A 27,942-nucleotide genomic window follows, 5' to 3' on the forward strand; every position below is an offset into this window, starting at 1 on the left:
GTTCATGGTTCCAGACTTCCCATGGCAACAAATCTGCATGTCAGCTACACCTACAGTGGGAGATATACAGACTGTCCAGAAGAAATATCTGTTACTGCAGGAAAGCTGGACAGTGGAGGGACAGAGGGCCACTCATATGGATAGTACACAGCTCTGAGTAACATACACGGTGCCTAGTACAACAGCAGGGTGGGGCAGGTCAGTGTACTGCCAACATATAAAGACTGCCATGTTACTGTGTCAGTACTGACAACAAGTCAGTGGGCACCATCCATAACCCTGGAATTACAGGGATTCACAGAATGTCCACACCTATGCTTCCTATATCTGTTCTGCTTGGCATAACTTTGCATTTGCCTGGCAAACTATCTGTAAACAAAATTTGTTGATGTGAAAACATCAGTGACAGGCAGTTGAAATGCAGACCTCATACTCATAAGAAAAGGAAAGTTAATACAAAAACCTTCTACCAACTGTCTCCGTTTGGATCAGAAATATTAAGACCCTTATCCCCATGTCTGGACTCATGTCCAACTCATCTATGTGCCTGTCCACATGTGTGTCTGTAAGAGTTTGACAGCTATGGCCAACATGTAGCCTTATAGTAACAGTGCAACACAAACTTTCTGAGGACCACAGCAAATGTATGGGGCACAATGATGGGCAACCTGCTAAACACGTACAGTCAGAGGTATGAAGTCCATAACCCTATGCGTGATGTTACAACTTCTACCCTAGTCACACCTTAACTACAAATACATAACAGCAGCAAGTGGGGACAAAGCCTGTGACTCCAGTACAAAAGGACTAAGAGCTCCATATAAGGAAAAAGGGAAGCAATGGCCACACAAACATAGATTGTGCACACAAGAACAATTCCTGCAGTACCATAGGATGCCTGCACTGTATGGAGTCAGTAAACAAATGTCTGTCAGCGGTTCCTCAGATTTATCTAGACCAATCTGCCACTGACATACCAGGAAATCACAGTGCTATGTAGAATATACCACACATATTATGGAAACTTTGCTCAGTCCATTGCACTGTGTACCCACCCCAAGATATGACTCACTTAATAAGGATAGCACACAGCCAGGAGATCCCTCAGCCACTATATCACTGAGTTTCAGGACTGTTTACATAGGTTCATCAGCCAATCGGCTCTAGCACACTAAAGCATGTACCAGAGTACAGGTAGCTCTGGACTGCAGTACCACTGTTACAACTGAAGATCATACTGGGCATGCTCCTACACTTAGACAGTTTCACCCCATGTCTGAACACACATCCCACTATACAATTATGTTGCCCATATAAGCCTTTATATACAGACAGCTTTGTATATGTTATCTGTCTGTCACCACCCCGATCACACAGGAGTACCCTCATCTATCAGTATGTTGCACATATAAGATATATTGCATCTGTGGACTGTCATATACATACACATATATAGGTAACAAATACATATAAAAAATATAGACAGGCAGAGACAGGGAGAGAGATAGATACAGACAGAGAGAAAGAAAGAGAGAGAGTGAGTGAGAGAGAGAGAGAGACAGACAGACAGACACCCTGAAAGCCATAGAGTGATGTACTGGTGGAGACATTTGCACAATTGTAAGTATTTTTGGTCTATTAACAGAAGTATGGTGAAAGATTTGAGGGAAAAGTAGCTAACAATTAATATTTCATCTGATCAGTTTTAAATAAATGATAAAATACATTCAAGAAATGCATTTTAGTTACTTTCTCATAAAATGAATTGTTGACATCCTATGTGAAACATCATTAACAGGACTGATTAATGTCTCAGTAATTAATGAACATTGCATGTACCAGGATTGAATTACTTACATTGCACATCAAGTTGAATGAGCTCTGAGTTAGAACTTCCAATGGTGTTCTTTGCTTGACAGTAATAGAGCTTAAAATCTTGTGTTATATTCTGAAGTGTGAGGACTTTTGAAGTGCTTATTTTGGTATGCGTACTTCCAGAAACTCTAAACCATTGAAATGTTACTGGTGGATTTCCATCACTTTCACAAGACAAACTAACAGTGCTTCCTTTCACTACCGCACGCTTATTTCCATTGTTCACTAGTACAGTCACATTCTTAGGACAATCTGATTAAAAAAATGCAGAAATTAACTGATGTTACAGTGCTAAATATATTTCAGATTTACTTAATTAATTAAGCACTTTGCACATCTAAATCAAGATTAAAAAATGGAGCTCTGACATGGCAACTGCTTTGTCTTTAGAAACTATCCTTTCTGCACTCATGACAACACAGAGGAACAAATATACGGAATTTAGATGCCATTTTCTAGAAACAAAAATGATTATTCATTTAACTAATTGCTTATTTTTTGCTAATTAATGACATGCATCTTATGTTTAGAAAGTGTGACTATATGCAAATATACAAAGGATCTTTTAGGGAGAGAAAACTCTAAAGTAAAAATATAATAAAAACTATAAAGTGAGATTAGATAAATGAAGGATTATTCAAATCAATTAAAGGTATAAAATATCTTGAAAATATCATAATTAAGCTTTAGATATATATATATATATATATATATATATATATATGTGTATATATATATATATATATATATATATATATATATATATATATATATATATATATATATATCAGTATGAAAAGAGATTGTTATTCATTTAACAATGTTTCATTATACCTACCCCAAGAGTCTTTCCAGAATGTTCTGTTATGTACTTGGCAAATGTTTATGCTCATTCTTCCCTAAACTATACATTTTTCTGACAGGCTTTTGCTACTCTGAGCTAAGCACAGTTCTGACATTTTGCAATAGAGAGCTATGGAGCAGGAAAAGCAAAAAAAAAAAAGAAAGAAATAATGTGTTATATTATTTCAAGTGTATCTTTGCTCCAGAACTTTAGGGTATCAGAAGAGAGTGTTCAAAGTGTTTAGAAAAAATGGTAATTTCTGGCCATTTTAAAGATAATGCAAGATATGTCTGGAAGTGTAACTGTAAAGTCTCAAGGAGGAAAAAACTGCCAACTACAGTTTTTTTTCAACAAATCAAACTTAGCCCTCAGTACAGCAATTGATTTAATTTACCACTAAGTAAATTCACATGGCACTTTCTTTCAGTTTCTGGGTAGCTGTGGTGGTGCAGTGGTTAGCATTGCCACCTCACAGCAAGAGGTTCTCTGGTTTAGTTCTCGGCTGTGGTGCCTTCTGTGCAGAGTCTGCATGTCCTCCCTGTGGTCGCATGGGTTTCCTCCAGGTGCTCCGGTTTCCTCCCAAAGACATGCAGTAGGTGGATTAGACACTCTAAATTGGCCCTAGGTGTGCATGTGTGTGTGCCTTCTGTGGAAGGTTGGGCGCTGGGCTGGCAACTCAACACTGTAAAATTTCACTACTAATCATGAGCGGACAGATGATCCACTGTGGCGACCCCTAACTGGGAAAAGCCGAAAGAAGAAGAAGATGTTCTTTCAGTTTCTGTTTGCATTTGTACAAAATGGTTTTAGTTTATACAAGATTTCTGTTTCTGTAACTCTTTCTGCCATCCTCTTTCTGTAAGCTTTAGTTTTTTCATGTGTTAATTACTTTCAATTCGAAACAATCATCTGCTTTTCATAGGTTCATAGGTTAGCAGTAGGCTACCTCCCTTGCAGTTCATTTTAAGCCCAACCAATTTCCATTTTGGTGCTCAAATGAAGCTATCCTATTTGGTGCTGGATTGGCCTTACCTATCCAATAGACAATAATTATATATTACCCTTAATGAGAATAACTGGGATCATATTATTATAGATAATTTCAGGAGACTCATACATGGGATAAACCATTTAGGAGCTGCCTGTGCCCATTAGTAGTACATGGACAGCCCTGGGCTAAATTTTCTGTTTCCCAGCCAGAGATCCAAGTTGTGCCTGAATTTGGATGATCTTTATTTTACATTGTTATAAAGTCTGTTCCAAGACATAAGTATCCTCTGTGAGATCTACCTGTCCCCCAAAACCATTCTGTTGATGTTCTAGAAGAGGTTTAGATCCATTGAACAAGAATTGCTGATGCCATTTGACTTGCAGATGTACAGAAAATTCATCAGTGTTGGGTTAGAGGATGCCTTTTATGCCAGACACAGATCATCTCTCAGCAGTCTGTAGGATACTGAGTACAATGCCAGGGCTTTGAGTCACACCATGTGGAATATGTTTTTTTAGGCTTTTCATCCTTTTAGTAAGGTATCTCTGTGGGTGGTCTAGTTGTTGCATGAGTCCAGACAGATACATTCAAAGGAGACATTGTATTCATTAATTGACCTACTGAGTGCTGAGTAAATTGAGACATTGGCAACTGTAGATCTAGACACAATTCCTTTGTTTATAAGCTGTGCAATTTCGTACAACAATGTACATATGTTGGCCAAATGTTAGGTGACTGTCCACGTGAGTTCCCAAATCTCAAACAGCTGGGTCATCTCTTAGGGGGGGTGTTGTCAACATGGTAGTTCCTTGGGGTAGATGACTTAACAAAGGATACACAAATGATTTTTTTGCATTTAGTTTTAGTCCATGAGTTTGGCCCCAGTTATTTATTTGGGGCAAACCTTCCTGCAAAATGGCTAAGTCATTTGGGGAGTCTATGCCTGCTCCTAGCTTGCAATAATCTGCAAACATTGTTAGCCAGTGCCATTTGGTATTGACCTTCACTTTTGAAAAGTAGATGTCACACAGGAAAGGTCCCAGCACAGGATCACGGGGGACTCCATTGGTCACTGGTCTCTGTGTTGCAGTAACTTCTCCTATTTAGTGTCCCATCTTTGAGCCAATTGGCAAGCCATCTTGTGACATAGGGGTTTATTCTCAGTTTATTTAGCCTGGGAAATTGTGCAAAAAGCTTTGTCCAGGTTGAGGTATGAGATGTGTACCCTTTTGCCTTCGTCCATTGCTTTGGTGACTTTTTCAAAAAAAAATCCACTATGATGAGTTAGCATGACCTGCCCTTGATGAATCCAAACTGAGATGTGCCAAGTGATTGGAGGTTCTCTTTGTCTTAACTTATTAGTTCCATGATAAGTCTTTCAATTGCTTTGCATATCAGGCTGGTCAGTCTTATTGATCTGTAATTGCCTGAGTCTGTGGAAAGTTCTCCCCATCCCTTATGCAAATGAATGACTGTTGCTATTCTCCATTCAATTGGTGCAAAACCTGTAATCTTATTGGTTCTCAACATTGCTGTCCTGTCCTTTGCAGCTAGGAGCATAGGGAAAAAGCTGTAACTTAAGATGAGTGTGCAATAATAGAAACAGTAAGTAGGGGGTGAAGAAGGACTAGCTATAAATGGAAGAAGACAGTGGACAAGGAGATATTGAAAGAGCTATTAAAGGATTCATTATAGGCCAATATAAATGACAAGGACAAACTGGATGAACACTGGTGGGATGAGATCAAGGTCACTGTTAGAGGAAAACCGATGAGTGTTGAAGAAAAGAAAATAAGGGAAGAAGGAAGGGTGATTAAGGAGCTAGTGAGATAAACAGCTAGAGGTGGCACAGAAGGAAACTGGAAGAAATGAAAATAGAAGAGAAATACTACAGATCAGGGAAAAATCAATAAAAACATAATTAGAGAATACAGTTATTACATAACAAGAAACTAACAATAGCAGTGGAGGGACTCCTAGTGGATAGTAGTGGAGGCAGAAGGGAAACAGCTATCCAAGAAATACAAGAAGGTGCTGAGGATATTGTGAGTAACTAGGGAGCATTTAGAAGTGGATGAGCTAAACAGTTAAAGTTTTAAAGAACACTACAGGGATATTTACATAAATCGTAAAGATTTAAAGAATACTACAGGGAGATTTACATAAACAGTTAAATATTTAAAGAAAACTACAGGGAGATTTACAAACAGTAAGGCACAGATATCTCAGAATGGAGCTGATGAAAATATGTAGAGAGATATACACTGGAGGACAAATGAAGAAAGACAACCTGAAAGCCGAAGTGACTAGGAATGAGATAAAGCCATACACAAGATTAAGAAGAAGAAAGTTGGAGGACTAGATTGATTCACCCTAGAATTCTACAAACGAGGATGGAAGGTAATAAGGAAATTCCTAGAGTAAGAATGCAAGTAAATACAGGACTCAGGCAAAATGTCTAAAAGTATGAAGAATGTCAAACTAAACATAGTACTTAATGGAAGAGGATGTTGTTATGAAGCAGGAAGTTATAGGCTTATCTCTTTGATTAATGTAGACATTGAGATGTTGGCAAAGGAATTGGTAGGAAGACTTGATGAAGTTTTGCCAAGATTAATAAAAGTAGGGCCAAATGGCTTCCTTCAGGGAAGGAAGATAGAAAAAAACAGTGGTGGGACATGCCAGAATGAATGCACAGTGAGGAAAAGAAGCAGGAATGAAAGGGTGTTCTTTGACTTACAGAAGATCTTTGATAAGCTGAAATATGAATTCCTTTGGAAGACACTTGCAGCAAAGGCAAGTTATAGAAAAGTTCATACATTGGACACAGGCCATATACCAAGACACTGAAATATTTCATAAATGGAGGAAAATCTGAGGAGGCAAGGATTGAGAAGAGAAGCAGATGGGTTGCCTACTATCCCCATGGCTGTTAATGCTTGTGATTGAAGAGCTGGTAATGGAAGTCAGACACAATTTAGCAATGTTTGAAGAAGAGAAAGGGATAACATTTCTGTCTGTGTTATTTGCAGATGACGCTATGTTAATGTCAGAGAATGTAGTTGCAGCAATGGGAACTATAAGAGAGACATTTGAGAAGTTTAGGGAAATGGCAGGACTTGTCGCAGAAACAAAAATACAGTGGTGATGATATTACAAAAAGGGAAGTGGAAAGGAGAATACGTGGGATAACAGAGGTGAAGTTCCCCAGACAAGTGGGATTCTATGTTGGGAACACAGTGAGAGAGACAACAGAGAAGAACCTAGAGGAATTTAGAAAGAAGGTGAAAGACACTTGCAAGAATTAATGCAGCAAGGATGATGATGCTACCAATAATCTTCCACTTACCCCATAACATACAAACAGACCCTAGGGCAACAAGGATATAAGAAATATAAAAAGACATAAAGGACTGCATCATTAAAGGCAAAGAGAAAATATTGAGCAAGGCAGAAATGAAAATGAATCAGAAAAGGTGGTTTGTGGCTCCCATATATCCTGACATATGCACTGACATGTGAGATCATGATATGGAAGGAATAAGGTTTAGCAGAAGAAAGGAAAGGAGATCAAGACATGAAAAAGCTTATTAAAGTTCATGAATGACGCAGCAGTGAAACAACTGGGAACCAAACAGTTACAGCTACTCCAAAAGGATCATGCTGTAGCACAAACAGCAGGCAAATAAATTCAATTAAGAATTTATATTTATTCCAGTTAAGAGCTTTTGTCCATACATGTTAAACATCATAACCTAAAATTTCCCTACCTAGGATTTTATCCACTTAAATATGCAATAAAATTGTCATGTGGCATACTTAATTAAGTTCTGATAAATAAAGAATAAAGCTACTGGGGGTAATTCATTAAAGCTTACACAAAGCTAATCATCGTATAAGCATAGTGTCATGGCCCAAACATGGAGTTCGGCCCCTTTGTGAACCAGGAAACAGTGCTGGGGGCGTGCACAAGCCTCCCACCACTGTTCAACCACAGAGGTGATCGTGGAATGTAAATCATCTCATTTGCTGGTGAAAAACATGCAAATTAGGTGATTTACTGTTCCAGGAAGCAGGCAAGCATCTGTGTAGGAGCCGTGTCTGCATAACAAATGTATGCAGGAACTGTCCTTGTACAAGAATGCAAAAAAAAAAACGGGCTATGACAACTCAAAGTAAAGCATGTATTAGTTGCATCAGGCATGCCCATGGCCAAAATTATGGCCATTGGCATGTAAAACTGATGCAAAATATGAAAAATCAAAATTTACATGCACACATGTATGTGCAAGCAGAGCGGCACCCAAGCATGGGATCTTAAAATATAAAATTATAATATTAAAAGGGGATTATTTATTTTATTTATTTATTTTACATTTGCTGACCGGGATAGTCTGACTGGATACATGTCCATTTTCAGCAGAGGCCCAGGGAGAAAAGCTCCAAGATAATAATACACATTAAACATTTAGTAAATGCTAGTTTCAAGCAGATTACAGTCATAAGCAATACCAGCATTTAGCACATATAGTACTTATTATAAAACACTTTACAAAACATAACATTATTTTCAAAGTTAAACATATATAACATTACATTCAGGTTTAAGACACACTGAGCAACAGTTATACAATTGACCCTTCCTGAAATGAAGTGGTAGAAAAAAGTTAGAAGTAGTTGAAGGTAAGGCACCTAAGAAATTGAGAGGTCACTAGTCAGGGTTAGTGCAAGGACATAACCAATGAGTTTTGAAGTATTTCTTGAGTTTGTTTTTGAATTGAGATAGTGAGGGTTCTAGGGTCAAGTCAGTAGGAGTCTGTTCCATATTTTTCCAAAAGAGTTGGCAAACAGAGAGTCCCCAGCTGAGTAGCTGGATTTGTATGTTTGAACTAGGAGTCTAGTAGATGATCGCAGTGGCCTGGTGCTGGTGTAGGGGCTGGTAATATTTTTTAGTGCAGGTGTATTTTCTGGTTGGTAAAGGACTTTATGTGCCACTATTAGCTGGATGAACTGCAGTAGGCTTGGCAGTTCAAGCCATCCTAGGTGATTTAGGTTGTGACAGTGGTGTGTCCGGTAAGCTGTAGCAAATCTGGCAATGTGGTTATAGCAGGATGAGAGTTTATTAAGATCTGTTTTGTTTAAGTTGGAGAATAGAGATGAGGCATAGAGAAGAGTTGATAGCATATGGGAACGGGCAATTGCAGTTCTAGCAAGTGGAGTAAGGAAAGGTTTGATTCTGTAAAGACAGCCACATTTTTTATTAATGTTTTGATAGTTTGATTGATATGCGCATCAAACTTGAGGTTGTTATCAACTATGACACCCAGTAGTTTAGTTTGGGCTTCTGGGGAGATGATATTGCCATTGTTAGCAGTTATGTTGAAGGCTGGCAGGGGGGTCCTGCGTGTGGGGGAGAAGAAGAGCAACTTAGTTTTGTTGGGGTTTAGGATTATATGTTGATTTGAGAGCCATTTTTTCACTGTATTGAAGGTAATTTGGGTTAATGTGAATAAAGTAGCTGGAGAGGTGTCAGAACAAATCAAGGTGGAGTCATCCGCATATTGAATGTAGGTAGCATCTGGGATGACTGAAGGAAGGTCATTGATAAAGATGAAGAAAAGAAGGGGTCCTAGTATCGAGCCCTGGGGGACTCCTAATATGATAGGTAGGTGAGATGATAGCTTGTCCTGCCATAGGACTGCCTGTTGCCTGCCCTGCAGGTAGGATCGAAACCACTGGAGTGCATGGTTGTTTAAGGAGAAGGCCTTCAAGGTATTTATAAGCATGTTGTGGTCAACCATGTCAAAAGCCTTGGTTAAATCTAGAAAGAGTGCTGAGGATAGTTTGTTATTATTGCGGTTGTGGTTAATGACATTAAAGAAAGAGAGGAGGGCAGAAGTAGTACTGTGGTGTGGCTTAAAGCCATGCTGAAAGCTGGACAACAGCTAAAAGTTTTAAAACTTAAAAGTTTAAAGCTTAAACGTTTTAAGTTATTTAAGCTAAAAGTAAATTCCCCATTATACTGGCCAGCATGCAGGCTCATATAATGGCAGGTAACAGTGGTTGCTAAGGACATAGGCTCTTGTGTAGTGCTGTAACTAGGGTATAGGTAATTAGATGCATGCAAATTAGCTAAGTTTACTGAATAGCAAAATGGGCCACCATGTCTGCAGGTACCTAACCATGTAAAGGATATAATGCAGAGATGTAGGCAGAGGATGCAGCTGACATGAAAAGGGGGTATGTCATGCTTGGTGTAAATACATTGGAGATTACAAGTCCGGACAAACACAGTACTAGAAGTGGGGCAAAAGTCCAGAAATAGGGATAGTTTTTAAATATTGCTCTTACAAACTTAGAAAGTTAATAGAATGACAGGTTTTGATATATACATTTCAAATTGTTGTATTTTTTCCACTGTATTTGTATCATGAAAGAGCTATATAGAAATGTATAGCTGAGAATTTGGACAGCTGTTAGCTTAGCGGTTACAGTTCTGGCTTTACATGTAGTAGTTCACGGCTTGAATACCAAGACAGATCATTAAGCTTTTACATGGGAAAGCTTTGTTAAATTATTTTATTTTATTTAATGATTTAGTAATTGATATTTGTTAACCAGGGTAGTGTAGCTTGTTTAAATTTCCAGTGTCAGTGGATATATGACGTGAACTCACCCATGTAAACACAAGTGTCCCATACAGTACAGCCATACCCCATCGTAATGTAATCAAAGCACAGAGAGCACATAGGGGGATGTCATATAATGTCAAACACATACACTTAATAATATGTCAGTAATGAGTAATTAATGTCCAATTAGTACATTTATTTAAATGAAAACTGAGCAATGCTTAACAGTGCTTAGCTCTGCTTAGCTGGTTTGAGCATTGATTATACGTTTAATTCTAGGCAGCATTCAGTCCAGCTAAGTGGATTTGTGCACTGCTAAGCACTGCTCAGCATTTCTGAAACCAGCTAAGCAAGGGGGTGTGTCTGAGGCTGCTTAGCTGGGTGTGTCTGAGGCTGCTTAGCTATGCTTAGCTGGTTTCAGAAGTGCTGAGTGTGTTTGTGTCCAGGGGTGGGTCCTTTCTACACAGCAATGTTCCCATTAGTTGCGACAGTTTTAAAGGCTTAAAACTGGAGATAATGGGAAAAAAGGAAATAGCAGACAAAAGGCAATCAACTATAAATGACTAATAAGACCTCTGCCACTCACAGTGGCCCATTCCAACCCCTCAATAATGTAGCTGGCAGGTGGATTGTATCATAGTCAGCCTATCACACAAGCAGCATCTGCAGTACATCAGTATAAAGTATGCAAACACCCTTCAATCTGGTTTTCCCACATACCACCATTGGAGCACACACTTGGGAATTTTAACTGACAAAATGATAGGGATTGCTGCTTTGCTACATCTCTACATGCTACCGACTGAGGACAGTAATGATGACCACTTTCTCGGTCAACAAATGTTAAATAAAAAAAAAAATGATGCTGACAACCAGCCCAGACTGAGGAGGAGAAGAGTGTTCAGACCCAGGGTAACCTTTCAGGGGCTAGATGATCTGGAGATAGTAGAGTGCTACAGGGTGGACAGGGACATACTTCAGCAACTCACCAAGCTCTGCCACCCTCACCTCAAACCCAGAACCAACAGAGGGGAACTCATCCCTGTGGGAAACAAAGGTATGTGTAGCCTTAAAAATACTAGCTACAGGTACTTTCCAAAGACCTACTGGGGACATCATGAAGGTCTCATAGGCATCCACATCCAGGGTACTCCACAAGTTCCTCGATGTCATGCATGCTAAGACATGTCATTGAGCACATTTATTTCCCCAGCACACTTGAGGAGAGGACCAGCAATATGCGTCCCCTCTGCCATGTCGCAAACTACCCAGAGGTACTGAGTGACATAGACTGCACCCATGTCCACATCAAAGCACCATCCGGTGAAGTCAGTAGAGTGTACGTCAACTGCAAGGGCTATCACTCCATCAACTGCCAGGTCATATGCAATGCCCAGGGCATTATCATCACTGTGTTTGCTGGCAGCCTTGGCAGTTATCATGACTCCCACATCTGGCATGCCTCACAGCTGTACCAGGCATTTGCCAAGGGGGACATTCCATACGGCCATCTCATGAGGAATGCTGGCTGTGCAATGGAACCGTGGATGATGATACCAATCAAAAATGCACACACACACACACACACACACACACACACACACACACACACACACACACACACACACACACACACACACACACAGACACACACACACACACAGACGCACACACACACACACACACACTGAAGAATGCCATAATGAGGCACTCACACAAACTAGGAACATCATAGAGATCAAGTCATGGTTCTGCTGCCTTGACATATCAGGTGGAGCCCTGCAGTACTCTCCAGCTACATGTGCACACAAGTTCATAGTATGTGCCATGCTACACAATACAGCTGCAGTAGGAACCTCACTGGGAAGGGACACACATCCCCCTACCAGTACCAAGGTCACCACAGGCACAGGAAGTCTCGGAAGAGGAACCTCCTCAGCCTGTCCCTGTAGGCAGACTTAGGCAAGCCCAGTACACCCTGGCCTGGGCAAAGAGGCAATGCATAGCACATACACTGACACCCTAGGGACCCAGGGACTGACACCTGTCTCTGACTTGCACACACAGTAAAAAGGATGCCACACATATCACACTACTTATACCTTACCATGTATAGGCTGTGTTCTGTGTGCATCCAACAGAGACAGCCCTGAAGCACTCTCCTCGCAACTGCTGCTGCCACAAGGTAAGTCAGCCTTCTTAACAATAAATGAATGGTGTTGTACACTGTGGTAGCATATGTATGGAATCCCTGCATGTATGCATGGGAATGGAGTGGGTTACTGGGATAGCAGCAGACAGTGGGCAACTATGTAGGACAACAGGCACACACTGCCAGGTTCTGCCCATGACACAATATGCAGTAGACCCTGTGCCACCAAAATCCCCTGCACTATGTGAGGGACTTACAAACAGCGGGGTCATAAGACAAATGTATGGATGTCAATTTTGGAGTCCCATACATAGGTCTAAACCTCCAACCAGGAAAGCTGTACAAAGCCATTAAGAAATGTGTGGCAAAGGCTCAAAACAGGCACATGCCATAAAGATTTCTCTTACAAGCATTGAAAGTTGATGCAATAACAGCTGTTGCAGTAGCATGAATTCTCTGTAGTGTGGGCAAGAAGTCTGAAACCAAATGGCTGTCATAACTTTCTAACTTCAGTCTTAAATGATTTCACTAATATTTTCACACAACCACATGTGTAATGAAAAATGGAAGTAAAATATGAGCCAAACATCTGGACAGTCAGTGAAGATGTGTATAGTTGAGCAATATGATCCCCTCCAACACACCCATGTTCACATACAACTGCAGTAACATGTATGTCTGTAAGGTTATAGCAGCAGACCACACATTCCCAGGCCTGTCACAATCAACTTGATACCTTGTTCCAGTTCAACAATATGCAGGGGTCAATGTGCTCTGTATGTTTGTGGTTAATAGTGTTAGGAAGTAATCAGCACTTACTGGTGGTTGTTGTGACCTACTGGTCTAACTATAGGACTGCAGTTGTCAGGGTTCATGGTTCCAAACTGCCCATGGCAACAAATCTGCATGTCAGCTACACCTACAGTGGGAGATATACAGACTGTCCAGAAGAAATATCTGTTACTGCAGGAAAGCTGGACAGTGGAGGGACAGAGGGCCACTCATATGGATAGTACACAGCTCTGAGTAACATACATGGTGCCTAGTACAACAGCAGGGTGGGGCAGGTCAGTGTACTGCCAACATATAAAGACTGCCATGTTACTGTGTCAGTACTGAAAACAAGTCAGTGGGCACCATCCATAACCTTGGAATTACAGGGATTCACAGAATGTCCACACCTATGCTTCCTATATCTGTTCTGCTTGGCATAATTTTGCATTTGCCTGGCAAACTATCTGTAAACAAAATTTGTTGATGTGAAAACATCAATGATAGGTAGTTGAAATGCAGACCTCATACTCATAAGAAAAGAAAAGCTAATACAAAAACCTTCTACCAACTGTCTCCATTTGGATCAGAAATATTAAGACCCTTATCCCCATGTCTGGACTTATGTCCAACTCATCTATGTGCCTGTCCACATGTGTGTCTGTAAGAGTTTGACAGCTGTGGCCAACATGTAGCCCTATAATAACAGTGCAACACAAACATTCTGAGGACCACAGCAAATGTATGGGGCACAATGATGGGCAACCTGCTAAGCACGTACAGTCAGAGGTATGAAGTCCATAACCCCATGCGTGATGTTACAACTTCTACCCCAGTCACACCATAACTACAAATACATAACAGCAGCAAGTGGGGACAAAGCCTGTGACTCCAGTACAAAAGGACTAAGAGCTACATATAAGGTAAAGGGGAAGCAATGGCCACACAAACATAGATTATGCACACAAGAACAATTCCTGCAGTACCATAGGATGCCTGCACTGTATGGAGTCAGTAAACAAATGTCTGTCAGCGGTTCCTCAGATTTATCTAGACCAATCTGCCACTGACATACCAGGAAATCACAGTGCTATGTAGAATATGCCACACATATTATGGAAACTTTGCTCAGTCCATTGCACTGTGTACCCACCCCAAGATATGACTCACTTAATAAGGATAGCACACAGACAGGAGATCCCTCAGCCACTATATCACTGAGTTTCAGGACTGTTTACATAGATTCATCAGCCAATCGGCTGTAGCACACTAAAGCCTGTACCAGAGTACAGGTAGCTCTGGACTGCAGTACCACTGTTACTACTGAAGTTCATACTGGGCATGCTCCTACACTTAGACAGCTTCACCCCATATCTGAACACACATTCCACTAAACAATTATGTTGCCCATATATGCCTTTGTATGCAGACAGCTTTGTACATGTTTTCTGTCTGTCACCACCCCGATCACACAGGAGTACCCTCATCTATCAGTATGTTGCACATATAAGATATATTGCATCTGTGGACTGTCATATCCATACACATATATAGGTAACATATACATATAAAAAATATAGACAGGCAGAGACAGGGAGGGAGAGAGATAGATACAGACAGAGAGAAAGAAAGAGAGAGAGTGAGAGAGAGAGAGACAGACACCCTGAAAGCCATAGAGTGATGTACTGGTGGAGACACTTGCACAATTGTAAGCAGTGGCATGTTCAAGTACTTTGGTGAGCTCCATTGTGTAATAGTAGTGATGTATGGGTTGTAATCTCACATAACCCACCTTGTGTGTGTTTCTGTATCATTTACACTTACATCTATATACACACTCCAAACAGGCCTATGTCTGTGTAATGGTCACATATTTACTGGCCCTGATACCAGTGTCCTCCACAATAGTGGCCTATCTGTCAGCAGCTACGATGTCATAAACCCCAACAGAAGTGGCACACACTTTTCAAATGCATAAGGCTCATGGCGCATGCAATATGTATGAAGTACTGTAGTGCATATGGCTAGATAGGTAGGGGTTCTAATCTCAGTACTGGCAATTGTGTGTCTGAGTCTGTGTGTGTGCTTTTAGGTTATATCATTTTGAGACCTGTTCAACTGAGTAAACCCTCCATTGCCCCATTTTACAAGGGCTGCTGATGTCATTCACCATAGAAGCACCTTTGGACATGCTTCAGCCATCAAAGCTTTGTGGTGCATGTGATACGTAAGTAGGATTGTAGTACATGCAACTAAATAGATAGGTGTTCTAATCTCAGTACTGGCAAATGAGTGTATATGTGTGTTGCTGCATCTGAGTCCATGTGTTTTTGTAGGTTATACCATTTTGAGGCCTGTTCCACCCAGTAAACCCCACCATTGCTCTACTTTACAAGTGTTGCTGATGTCATTCACCTTAGAAGCACCTTTGGAAACTTTTCAGCCATCTAAGCTCCATGGTGCTTGCGATAAGTACATAGAACTATAGTACATACAACTAAATAGGTACGGGTTCTAATCTCGGTGCTGGCAACTGTGTGTCCATGTTTATGTGCATGTGTGTTGTGTTTGGAAGCACCTTTGGAAACTTTTCAGCCATCTAAGCTCCATGGTGCTTGCGATAAGTACCTAGAACTATAGTACATACAACTAAATAGGTAGGGGTTCTAATCTCGGTGCTGGCAACTGTGTGTCCATGTTTATGTGCATGTGTGTTGTGTTTGTAGGTTATACCATTTTGAAGTCTGTTCCCCCCAGTAAACCCAACCATTGCCCTTCTTTACAAAGGCTGCTGTCATTCACCTTAGAATAAACTTTGGACACTTTTCAACCATCTAAGCTTGTGATAAGTACGTAGCACAATAGTATGTCCAACTAGATAGGTATGGGTTCTAATCATGGTACTGGTAACTGTGTGTCTACATCTGCGTCCGTGTGTGTGTGTTTGCAGGTTATACCATCCTGAGACCTATTCCACCCAGTAACCCCCCCCCCCCACAATGCCCTACTTTACAAGGGCTGTTGATGTCATTCACATTATTAGCACCTTTGGACACTCTTCAGCCTTCTAAGTATGTAACACTATAGTACATATAACCAGATAGGTAGGGGGTTTGAATCCCAGTACTGGCAACTGTAATACTGTATATGTGTGTGTGTGTGTGTGTGTGTGTGTGTGTGTGTGTGTGTGTGTGTGTGTGTGTGTGTGTGTATATATATATATATATATATATATATATAAAATATATGTGTGTGTGTGTATGTAAGTGATGCATAATCCATGCAGAGGTTGGTTATACTGTTTTGAGGCCTGTTGACCCCATCACCGTGGCATTACGTCACAGGGCCTGTTGATGTCACCCCCTTAGATGTACTGTTTTAAACTCTGTAGGCCATACTACTCCACTGTACAACTTATTGCAGAAGGACCAGATGTTTGCCACATATATGTGGTCCATGTCTCATACAAAAGGGGTTTTCTGTCAAATCATTGTCAAATAATTTAGGGTTGACATTAGAAATATTGACAAACATATGTGTTTCATATGTCATACCCTACTGAAAGGTCATGCTGATGCAAAACCTGTTACCCTATCAGTTGTCTAGATATGTAATAGAAATATGTGAAAAGTGTCCCTGTATTTTGTGAGTGTATCCCATAATTAATGAAGGCTTTGCCCAGGTTAATTGGTGCATGACATTGTGAGGTATGTCTCCAGCAGATAATCACCATGTATGCGATAGGTATGTAGCACTACAGCACAGACAACTAGATAGGTAGGGATTATAATCTGAGTACTGCCAACTGTGTATGTGTGTGTGTTTATGCATGCATATCCCTTGTAGCGGCATGGCTGTCATGCCTGTGTGTGTGTGTGTGTGTGTGTGTGTGTGTGTGTGTGTGTGTGTGTGTGTGTGTGTGTGTGTGTGTGTGTGTGAGACAGAGATGGTTATACCATTTTCTGTGCTTGTTCCACCCTGTTAGCTCTCCCATTGACACCCTATTCAGGGCCTACAGATGTCATCCACCTTAGAAGCGAAGTTACACATTTTATAAATCAATTCCACTGTTGTGCTTGCAATACCTATGTTGGCATGTAGTATAGGTAACTAGATAAGGAGGTCTTCTAAACACAAAAGTGCCCACTCTGTGTGTATGTGTGCTTCAATGCATGTCTGCATGCAGATTTATGTGTGTGGGTGAGATGGTTATAACATTATTAGGGTCTGTCAAACCCCCAGTGGCAATCTTTACACCACCTGCATATGTCAACTACCTGAACAGTAGTGGCAGACAGACCTACACTATATAGATTCTGTGGTGCTTGCATCATGTATATAGCAACACCATAGGTACAACTAGCCAGGTAGGGGTTGTACTCCTAACAATGATAGTACATGGTTGGTGTGTGTGTATGTATGTATGTATGTATGTATATCCCCTTGCAGTGGGTGATCCCCTTGCAGTGGTGTGACTATGTTAGGCCCACCAGCATAACTCTCACATCATCATAGAAGGACACCTGGATAAAGCCATACAGAACAGTTTTACAAATGCCAAATATTAAGCTCAAACTTAACATATTGCCATGACAAATTTTGCGAAATTATGTAGAGGAGAGAGATATGGCCACCATGTGTCCCACACTGCAGGTTGCAGTCCATGTTTGACCAGGTGTCACCTGTGACAATGACTCAAGCAATAGAGAGGTCCCCAGAGTGTAGGACAATATACATACCCTTAACATTGTCTACTAGTTGTATAAAACAGTTATTTCACATCAGAAGCACCCGAATGTTATGACAATTAGCATAAGCAAAGGTAATGTGACTCCAAAATGCTGTCATATTAGCAAACCCAGGGAAGTCCTGTCAGTTGCACTTTCTGTGGGTATGCTTTGTCCTATAAAACAAAAATAGCAGGTAAACACCACTGAACGAATCCCAGAATAAATGAAACAGACTTGGGTAAAATATGGGTGAACCAATATAGAAAAACAAATAAAACGTGCAGTAAAACTTTATTCTGCCAAACAGTCAAATTCTCAGGTACCAGACAAGCACTTTCAGATCTGAAGAAGGCTTTAACCTGAAAGCACTTGTCTGGTACCTGAGAATTTGACTGTTTGTCAGAATACTGTTTATTTTATTTGTTTTTCTATGGTGGTTCGCCCATATTTTATCCAGGTAGCTATGTCCTGGCAACTGTCACGGTACGGCAAGACATGTAACACAGTTCACATTTGATAAGATGGTGAACCCAATCTGTGTTGCATATATATGTGCAATATGTAGGCCTATGGAGGTCCTGTGATCAGCTGCTGCACCCAATGACCCACACGTATGTAGGCATGAATGTTAACTGCCACCACTCACATATGTAAGTACTGTCCAAGACTGTGTCCACTGCATGTAGTGTGCTGTCTGTCATAGACAAACAAACTGCTTTTAACACACCGCTATGGAGTCATACAGTGGGTATGGAATGGTGCCAATGTCCTGGACTCAAGCTGAATGCAGACAACAGTATCATCATACCATATGTCATGGACATGGCCACACTATGTCTCATATCAATGGCTATACAATTAACACACAGACAGTGTTGACAGACCTGGGTACTCAGCAGGATAACACTGTCACATTCAGGCAACAAGTAGAGGCAGCAGTCAGAAAAGGCTTGTACATGTTTTACCACATTGCTAAAGGGACTGCATCCAGGCATTACATCTGTTAAGTCCTTGGTCATTACTACAATACATTATCAGCATGGCCATTCTGGAATGTACCTATGCATACAGCAGCAGCAAATGGAAAGGCTAATTTAATACCCACAAATGCCATCTATGGCCTTCAAAAGCCATTGCATGCAGACATCCCAGATTTAGTACCGCCCCACTCTGTATCAGACAAGTTTACCACAGGTGAGCTGTGGCATGCCTAGTTGGCAATGTTGTGCTCATCCCTTCAACATCTGCCCCATATATGTGAGCATAACTCTGTAAGCATTACCAGCACAACATGTCAGAATCACATATGAGACAGCAAAATTATCTGCTGAAGAAACATGTTTGTCTACCAGAGGCTGCACCTTTTCAGGAAAGCACACCCCATTCATGTCAAACAAAGTACCATGCAAACCGTACTTACCTGCATCAAGGTTGAAGCAAGTAACACACTCCACCATATTGTATACGTACCGCTGTCGCTCACCAACAGGTACTGTCATGAGTCTGTCACAGTATCTGTAGGTGTCCCTGGCATGACATGTATAGTTCTGGACTGTATGCAGTGAGACAGGAGTGAGCACACTGATTATGTATCCCAGGAAGGTATGTCCCTAGCCTTAGACAGCATTTTACTGTCACCCAGCCAGATGGCGCAATACAGTCATGAAATGGTTGGCCTTAACATGTGCCCCTTTCATTGTGTGATATTCCTAGTGTACCTGTACCTGTGATTGTGGGATGATATGATAAACAGACCACAATGCACTGCAATTGATGCCCTCCATCTATCTTCACAGGTCTTCATGGGTCCGGCACTGGTTGTCAGCAGCCCCAGCCCCATAGTGACCCCATTAGCAATTGTGATGAAGTAATCAATACCAACATACAACTGCCAGTGCGGCACACAGTGAAGGCCATTCCTGCTAAATGGTAGAGGTGTATACATGACTCAGACCTCATTGCAAGCATTCTTAACCCTGGAAATTGCAGACATCTGTGCAGTCACACGCACCATGGTTCACAGCTGCAGACAGCACCCCAGCCTTTCCTGGTCAAGCATCCCAACATACATCCAGAACATAAAGGGGAAGCCGGTAATGGCATGGGACATGATGTTTCAGTAAATATGAGACACATAAACACCTCCATGCTGTACAGCCAGTAAGATGCATTGGGGACACAGCTTGGGTAGTTCAACACTGACAGCATACACCTATGCAGATGACAGCTAGCTGCTGGCCACCACATGTGACCACAAATTCCATTCTGCCTATATGGACATCAACTGTATTAGGAGTTGTGTCTGTACCCTGAACCTGGGTCACTTCAATTACTGTGGCATGCATTGTAAGATGTATGCATGACAGCACACAACTGCTTGGTGAGATTTCATCACTCAGACTACAAACACCTCAGTGCAGTCAGGGGCTACCTCTACATGAGTTGAAGGTGAAGTGCAGTTGACAAAACACAGCAGAGGTTACCACTGCAGAATACCTACAGTGTCATCAACTATGACAACACTAACATCAAGTGGTCACGTTTCGCACTCACCATCTCCTACAATACTCATCTAGCTACGGTCAGCCATACATACTCCTCCAACATGTAGTACATCCTCCTGGGGGGTGTATACACAGCCACACAGCCCCCCACATCTCATCAAAGACTGGCAGTAATAGGCACACATACACACAGGTGCTATATGTGCATTGCTATAGATGCATGTAGTATATTATACACTACAGGCATACACCTTCATCTGCTAGGATATGTACCCCTTTCTGTTGGACATCTGCAATACATACTATCCATAACAGGGATGACTTACCACTGTCCGACACAAATTAGGGGCAATTGTCCATTCTGGAGCAATGTCTCCATAGAGTGTACATGAGAATGGGATCAGTCCTGCATACCTGCACCACAAACAATGAGCTTACTTTGTCTACATCCACTACAGACAGTCCTGTCCCATACTGCACATATGTCTGCAACAGCACAGGGTGCATCTGCATCTGCTCACTTGTGATGGTCATGGACACCAGCTATACCAGTGCTGTTGGTATGGCATGCTGGATGGCTGACAAAGTTGGTGTAGGTGCCACCCCCTCTCTTCACCATCAGTACCCAAACAAACTCACCCATCTCCTAAATGTGGGGAACAGTTCACCACTGTTAAATGAACGTCTTGTACACATCTCATGGGACACAACTACATCACAGGGTGCATCCTATATGGTCCAAACCATAACCTTGTAACTCAATAGGGTACTGTATTCAAAGGAGGGCTGCCCATTGTCATTGTCCCAGCTGTTTGACTGATGAGTACTGTCACCTCTCCATAGTATGGCGTGGTGTACACCACTCAGTCACATGATATACCAAGCAGCCTGACTATGCTGTTCTGCAAGGCCATGGCACAGTTTATATTGGAACCAATTAACCATGACATTGGCAGCCTGCACACACTCCATCACAGACAGTTAGGCATTCTCCAGGAATGGGTCATGTCTGTTACAATTGGTTGACCTGTATGACACAGTCACCATATGGTTGGATGGGAGGTTGACACTAAAACTGCATACCTTGATCTGGGCAAACCGTATGATGACAATACCCACCTAACCATTATGGATATAACACTTCCATATATACATCACGCCATATGTTACCATAGGGGTATCACTGTGGTGCGCAGACACGACCCACCTATGTCACATATAAGAATCCTCCCCAAATGGTTTACCCATATCTAGCAGAGTAACCTGTTGTTCTGTGTACTGCCCTCTATTATGTGTGATGTACACCCCTAAAGTGCAGGGAACACCCATTACCCCATGTCCAACCATGTCTGTGGATGACTACATGCTGTGTGCTGTCAACAGATTCCCTAATGATGTGGACATCTGCCTAGGAGAGTGTCACACAGATACAGAACTGTTAACAGACACATGGACTCAGACTGCATACCACAACATCCATTGTCAGCCCCTTTGAGGAGAGTAACGTCCACACAAATTATCACAGTAATAAATATATCCTAGGCACGCAATTGGTCATGAGAGATCTGTGGACACAGGTGTTTGGCACCAAGTCCTATCACTATAAGGTCGCATCTGTTGTAAGGTAATGCTCCTACATGGCCCAAGACATGCATATTGGGCTGCCATCAGGGGACATGGGGTGTAAACATCCCTGTATCCCCCTCAATAAGGCCCTGTTTTGTCTATGATTCCCTGTTTATCAATAACATCACACAGCACATGCAGCAGCTGATGACATCAATGAGTTTCCCCAGTAGACAATACCAGGGCATCAAACATATACCATAGAATGATAGCTATAAGGCCAACAGTCTACATGGTGTCATCCATAATCTGCAGGGGTGACCTCAGTGTGGCATGCAAGGCAATCACAGAAACCACAATGATGTGAATACTGCACAGGTGTAACTCATGCCCCAGTGTGTTAACACACACACACACACACACACACACACACACACACACACACACACATGCCATCAAACCGGTGTGTGACAACAATTGTGGTTTTTAGCAGCTTGGATGTGTGTACCACACACTCACCCTGCTGTGGAATGTTCACCCTGTCCATATCAGGAAGGTTAGCTGTTAACACCATTGCAGGTGGAACCCGCCTCAATGGATAGTTAACTCCACATACTCCCTTAGGATAGCACCTGTGTCCCTGTTGGACTGGGGTTGCAGGTACTGGCATGCATGCAGTTAGGCTAACAGCCAGCCTAGGCATAATGGTGCTCAGGGCCCATATGCCACGTAACCTCATATGGTACCAGGGATACCAGTTATGGCCTGGTGCTGTGACAGAATGTGTTGGTATGAGTCCACACCCATCACTGCCATTGACTGTTGCGTGTCCCCTATGTGCAACATTACAGTAGCATGTCATCCAGACTACTTCCAACAAATAGGTGAGTGCTACTACAGGTGCACAAGGACATACCAGCAACATCTGTGCTACACAGTAACAGAGGGTACTGCATAGATGGTGTGGTGTGTACTCCTGGTAGGTGTCTGACATATGCTGTACCCATATGTCTGCAGATTGTGTACATGTGCCTGATAGATGTAGACCCCCTGCCAGACAAATGTGGACCTCTACACAGCAGTTGGACAATACATGACAGTTGTCCCCAGTGTTTGGGGAATGTGTGTGTGATATGCCACACCCCTGGAACATATCAATGATATATTAATATCTGCTACTTTAATCATTCCCTTACATTTTATGGCACCTATGTGCTCACTGCTGCTGAGGCTGAGCCAGTATCTCCCCAATACTGCAGCAGGGAGTCACCAGGTATGTTAGCCATAGGTGTCAGGCAATGAGATACAGTACACAGGGACCTAGGAAGAGTACATCAGGAATGTTCATGGACATCAAGACAATCCTTGAACAAAGCCTATATGACATTCAGACACTGAGAGAAGCTCACTGACAGTACATGATGTGATATGCCAGCTGTATCAACCACTGCTTACTGTCACTATTGCACAACAGACATTCCAGTATCAATGATATGTGAGCAGATCATTGCTGTGGTGACTCAGGGGCAAGAGGTGTGATATATGTCAGTGCTGACAGAGCCATACGTAATGGCCACATACCTCTCAACCGTACTGAATTCCTCAGTATTTACTGGTTTTGAGGGCAAAGTAATGGGGTGCCACGAATTCCCGAGTGGCCCCTTCAATTTCCAATTTTCTTTCAATTTTTTTTTTTTCCTTTTTTTAGTTGGTTGTCATCAAGCATCCCAGGGGCAAGCATGTAGTGATGACATCAGGCAGATTAACAGACTGTTGGAGACTCAGCACCTGGGTCAGACTGTGTTTACTTTGTTTACAGCAGCAAATGGAGAAGCTGTTTATACAGTTTAACTGAAGTCTTAACTTCTGCCAAGCCCAAGACTCAGACAGTGCAGGTTCCAGCAGAGTCCAATTTGCCCAGCATTTGCATACACTCCTGGAATGAAAAGATTTACTCTCCGTGGCAGCTCCAGGTATGGAAAAGAAAACAACCCACTCCACATCTCTCCCTGGCATTTTATGGGATGTGCACTTTACTTTAATTTTAATGACATATTTCTTGACTGGTCCGGTGATCATTTAGGTGGTAGTGGTACTCTGGTGTCATGTCAGTGTTAAACTTGTGCAGTTTATTTATTTTGGTTTATTTTAAGGACATATTTCTTTAAGACTGGTAAAGTGACCTATGTCCATGCGATGTCACCCTGCTCTTCCCGAGAACCTGCACAATCTAAAACGTTATGGTTAAGATCTCATTTAAGGGAATTATTTGCCACTTGGCTGCTCATTTAAGGGAAATATTTGCCACTCATTTTGCTGCTTGATTAAGGGCTTGTTTTTGCTATGTTTTTCAGCATAACAAGTAAGGATTAGTTTTCCTGCAAGTAAGGGAATTAATTTGCCACTACAATGAATAGATTTTACTGCTCTGTGTGTGGGAATTTGAATTACGTCATTACAGTGTGTTTTTTGCTTTTGTTATGCTGCAAGTAAGGGAATTAGTCTACAACTAATACATGTTGCTGATTTTAATTTGACACAGTGTTGCTTGATTAAGGGTTTGTTTTTTGCTGCAAGTAAGGGAATTAAATTGCCACTTAAATTAATACATTTTGCTGCTTCGTGTGTGGGAATTTGAATTACTTGTCTTCTGCTTTTGTTATGCTGCAAGTAAGGCAATTAGGCCGAAGTGCATGTGGCGTCATCCTGCTCTTCCCAAAAACCTGCACAATTTAAAATGTTAAGGTCTCATTTAATGGAATCATTTGCCACTCATTTTGCTGCTAGTTTAAGGAAATTATTTGCCACTCATTTTGCTGCTTGATTAAGGGCTTATTTTTGCTGCAAGTAGTGGAATTAGTTTTACTGCAAGTCTTCTTCTTTCAGCTTTTCCCGGTTAGTAGTTGCCACAGCAGATCACCTGTCTGCTTATGATCGTCAGTGGAGTTTTATGTTGTGGAGTTGCCAGCCTGGCACTCAACCTTCCACAGAAGGCACACACATGCACACAGTCATGCCTAGGGCCAATTTAAAGTGTCCAGTCTACCTTCAGCATGTCTTTGGGATGTGGGAGGAAACCGGAGCACCCAGAGAAAACCCATGCAACCACATGGAGGACATGCAGACTCCACACAGAAGGCAGCCCAGGTGAGGATTGAACCAGAGAACCTCTTGTGGTGAGGCAGCAACACTAACAGCTGCACCATCGCAGCCGTCTTAATTAGTTTTACTGCAAGTAAGGGAATTAATTTGCCACTAAAATTAATACATTTTGCTTCTCTGTGTGTGGGAATATGAATTACTTGTTTTGTGCTTTTGTTATGCTGCAAATAAGGCAATTAGACTGATGTGTGTGTGACGCCACCATGCTCTTCCCGACAGCCAACACAATCTAAAATGTTAAGGTCTCATTTAAGGGACTCATTTGCCACTCATTTTGCTGCTAGTGCTCGATTAAGGGGGGCTCATTTTTGTTAAGTTTTGCTGCAAGTAAGGGAATTAATTTGCCATTATAATTAATTCATTTTGCTGCTCTATGTGTGGGAATTTGAATTACTTCATTACAGTGTGTTTTGTGCTTTTGTTATGCTGCAAGTAAGGGAATTAATCTTTTGTGCTTTTGTTATGCTGTGTGTGTGTGTGTGTGTGTGTGTGTGTGTGTGTGTGTGTGTGTGTGTGTGCGTGTTATGCTGTAGTGTGCATGTGTATTTATGCTGCCTGCAGGGTGGGTATGGGTGCATTATGCTGCAGTGCGGGTGTGTACGTGTTATGCTGCAGTATGCGTGTGTGTGTGTTATGCTGCCTGCAGGGTGGGTATGGATACGTTATGCTGCTGTGTGGGTGTGTGTGTGTTACGCTGCAGGATGGGTGAGTGTGTGTTATGCTGCAGGGTGAGTGTGGGTGTGTGTGTGTGTGTGTGTGGGTGTGTGTGTGTGTGTGTGTGTGTGTGTGTGTGTGTGTGTGTGTGTGTGTGTGTGTGTGCTATGCTGAAGCGGGGTTGGTGAGTGTTATGCTGCAGGCTGTGTGTGTGTGTGTGTGTGTGTGTGTGTGTGTGTGTGTGTGTGTGTGTGTGTGTGTAGCTTACAAATGTCTAGATATTTAGCTCATACGTTTGGTCTGTTCCTCTTAAAATTTGTGGTTTTCTGGCAAATCAATGAGAACTGAGTTCACTAAATAATGATGATAGTCATTTAAGTTTCAGTCTTCCTGTCTTTCAGAAAACACATGGTAGCACAAAACATTTTATTTTAGCAACTTTCTAAGATTATACAAGATTGGGCCTTTGTTCCCCCAATAACATTTGGCTTTTTCTAGATCTCTTGTGCTGCAAAGTTGAGAGATATAGTTGAGTATCAAGTGGCTTTTAGAAGGAGCTGAGAGCTTCAGGGGAAGAGAAGTTTAGTGCTGCTTATGCTAAGTCTGTTTGCATTGTTAGTAGTACACCAGGTAGTATGCTTGCTTTTGATGTAGAAGACTGTAGGTTCTACTCCCACAGTATGCAGATGGATTGCTGACACTATACTGCTCTACTTTAAAGAGGTGGATGCTGCAGTCCTGAGAATGTCATTCTTTGGTAACTATGAACCTGTTACAGTTTGCCACCTATTCCCCACTGTAATATTACTAGTTCATTATCTTTTTAATGTAACATAGGCATTTTATTCTTCAAGGACAACAGGCACTTTATTTGTAGATGAAACAATGAAATATAAAGTTGTTTGCTAGCAACAACCTCTTCATTAGTTACAGATCTCTGTAATGTGGAATTATTTAGATGAATTTTACTTCTGCAGAGATTGTGTGTATTTACTGATACTGGTCGATTGTAATGACAGACGTTTGAGTAGACTCTTATGATGGAAATGTTCTGAATTGGGCAGTTTTGTCATTATTGGTTCATACATTTTGTTTCATTGCTTACTGGAAAATGTTCAAAACAATAAATTTAAACACACTCTAACAAGTGTGCTGTATTATACAAGGAATATAATTTAATACAATTGGGAAGGTGTATCAAAGAACACATGTATGTTTCATGTGCAAGGGGCCTATGATTTGAAAACAGCCCAAAGGCAATCTTTATCCACCACTGGCCAGATGCATTTTCTTTGAATGTGGGTTTCAATGCTGTTTCAATTAATATGAGTTTCAAGGGCAGAGAAGCTTTAATGCTAAGTCTGTTTTCAGTATGAAAGTGTTTAGCAAATGTCTATTAGTATTTGTGCTATAAAATGTAAAATAAAAGTTTTAAATGAAATCCAAATAATAATTTAGAAGTAAAGCAGTATGCACATTACGGTGTTTATGGTAAATGGGGTGAAAATAGCCAAGTATGGGACATTGGAATGGCTGAGGGGGACTCAGGGGCCATATTTTGGTTGTCTGTTCTTTAGGTTGCATTTGAAAGTTGGTGTCCCACAATCCCATCGGAGTGGGCGTGGTTACATAATTATGTATTCAAATGTTATGTTAATCAGCATACCGATTTGTACCTATTTTTCATGGGCCATTGTGCAGATTTTTTATGTTTCCAGGTTGAGAGGTATGGATGGCCATAAGTGCTGGAGAGCAGAATAAGAGCAACATGTTAAAACCTACTTTTGAGATTCCTATATCCCATGACTGCATCCCCCCATCTGCATTCAATTCCATGTGTAATTGTGTGACATACCTGGTATACAGCTGTACTCCTTTGTGAAAGAACTCAAGTGGTGGTCTCCTAGAAAATGCCGACCTGTCTTCAAGAAGAAGGTGTCAGAGCTGTTTACCATGGGCAGCTTCTTGCCTTTTGTAGGTAATGCTCAAGAACAAGTGATTGCATGTGCAGAAAACAGTGGCTCCCACTTGCTACTAGCATCCTGAAGAGCTGGGTTGCGT

At 41.5% G+C, this 27,942-nt stretch overlaps 1 protein-coding gene across 1 annotated transcript in view; it reads right to left on the minus strand.

Moving 5' to 3' along the window:
• The window catches only part of LOC122808381 (Schwann cell myelin protein-like), a 165,418-nt gene extending 145,924 nt beyond the window's left edge, over nt 1-19,494 (minus strand). Inside the window, exons 1-2 of the mRNA XM_044079346.1 lie at nt 19,416-19,494; nt 1,858-2,127 (exon numbers count right to left, since the gene is read on the minus strand). Coding sequence (XP_043935281.1) covers nt 1,858-2,127; nt 19,416-19,494 — 349 coding nt within the window. The remainder of the gene's footprint in view (nt 1-1,857; nt 2,128-19,415) is intronic.
• Between the last annotated feature and the right edge of the window lie 8,448 nt (nt 19,495-27,942).

Source organism: Protopterus annectens, chromosome 8.part0 (assembly GCF_019279795.1).
Source record: "Protopterus annectens isolate FY-2018-M chromosome 8.part0, PAN1.0, whole genome shotgun sequence".
NCBI lineage: Eukaryota > Metazoa > Chordata > Ceratodontiformes > Protopteridae > Protopterus > Protopterus annectens.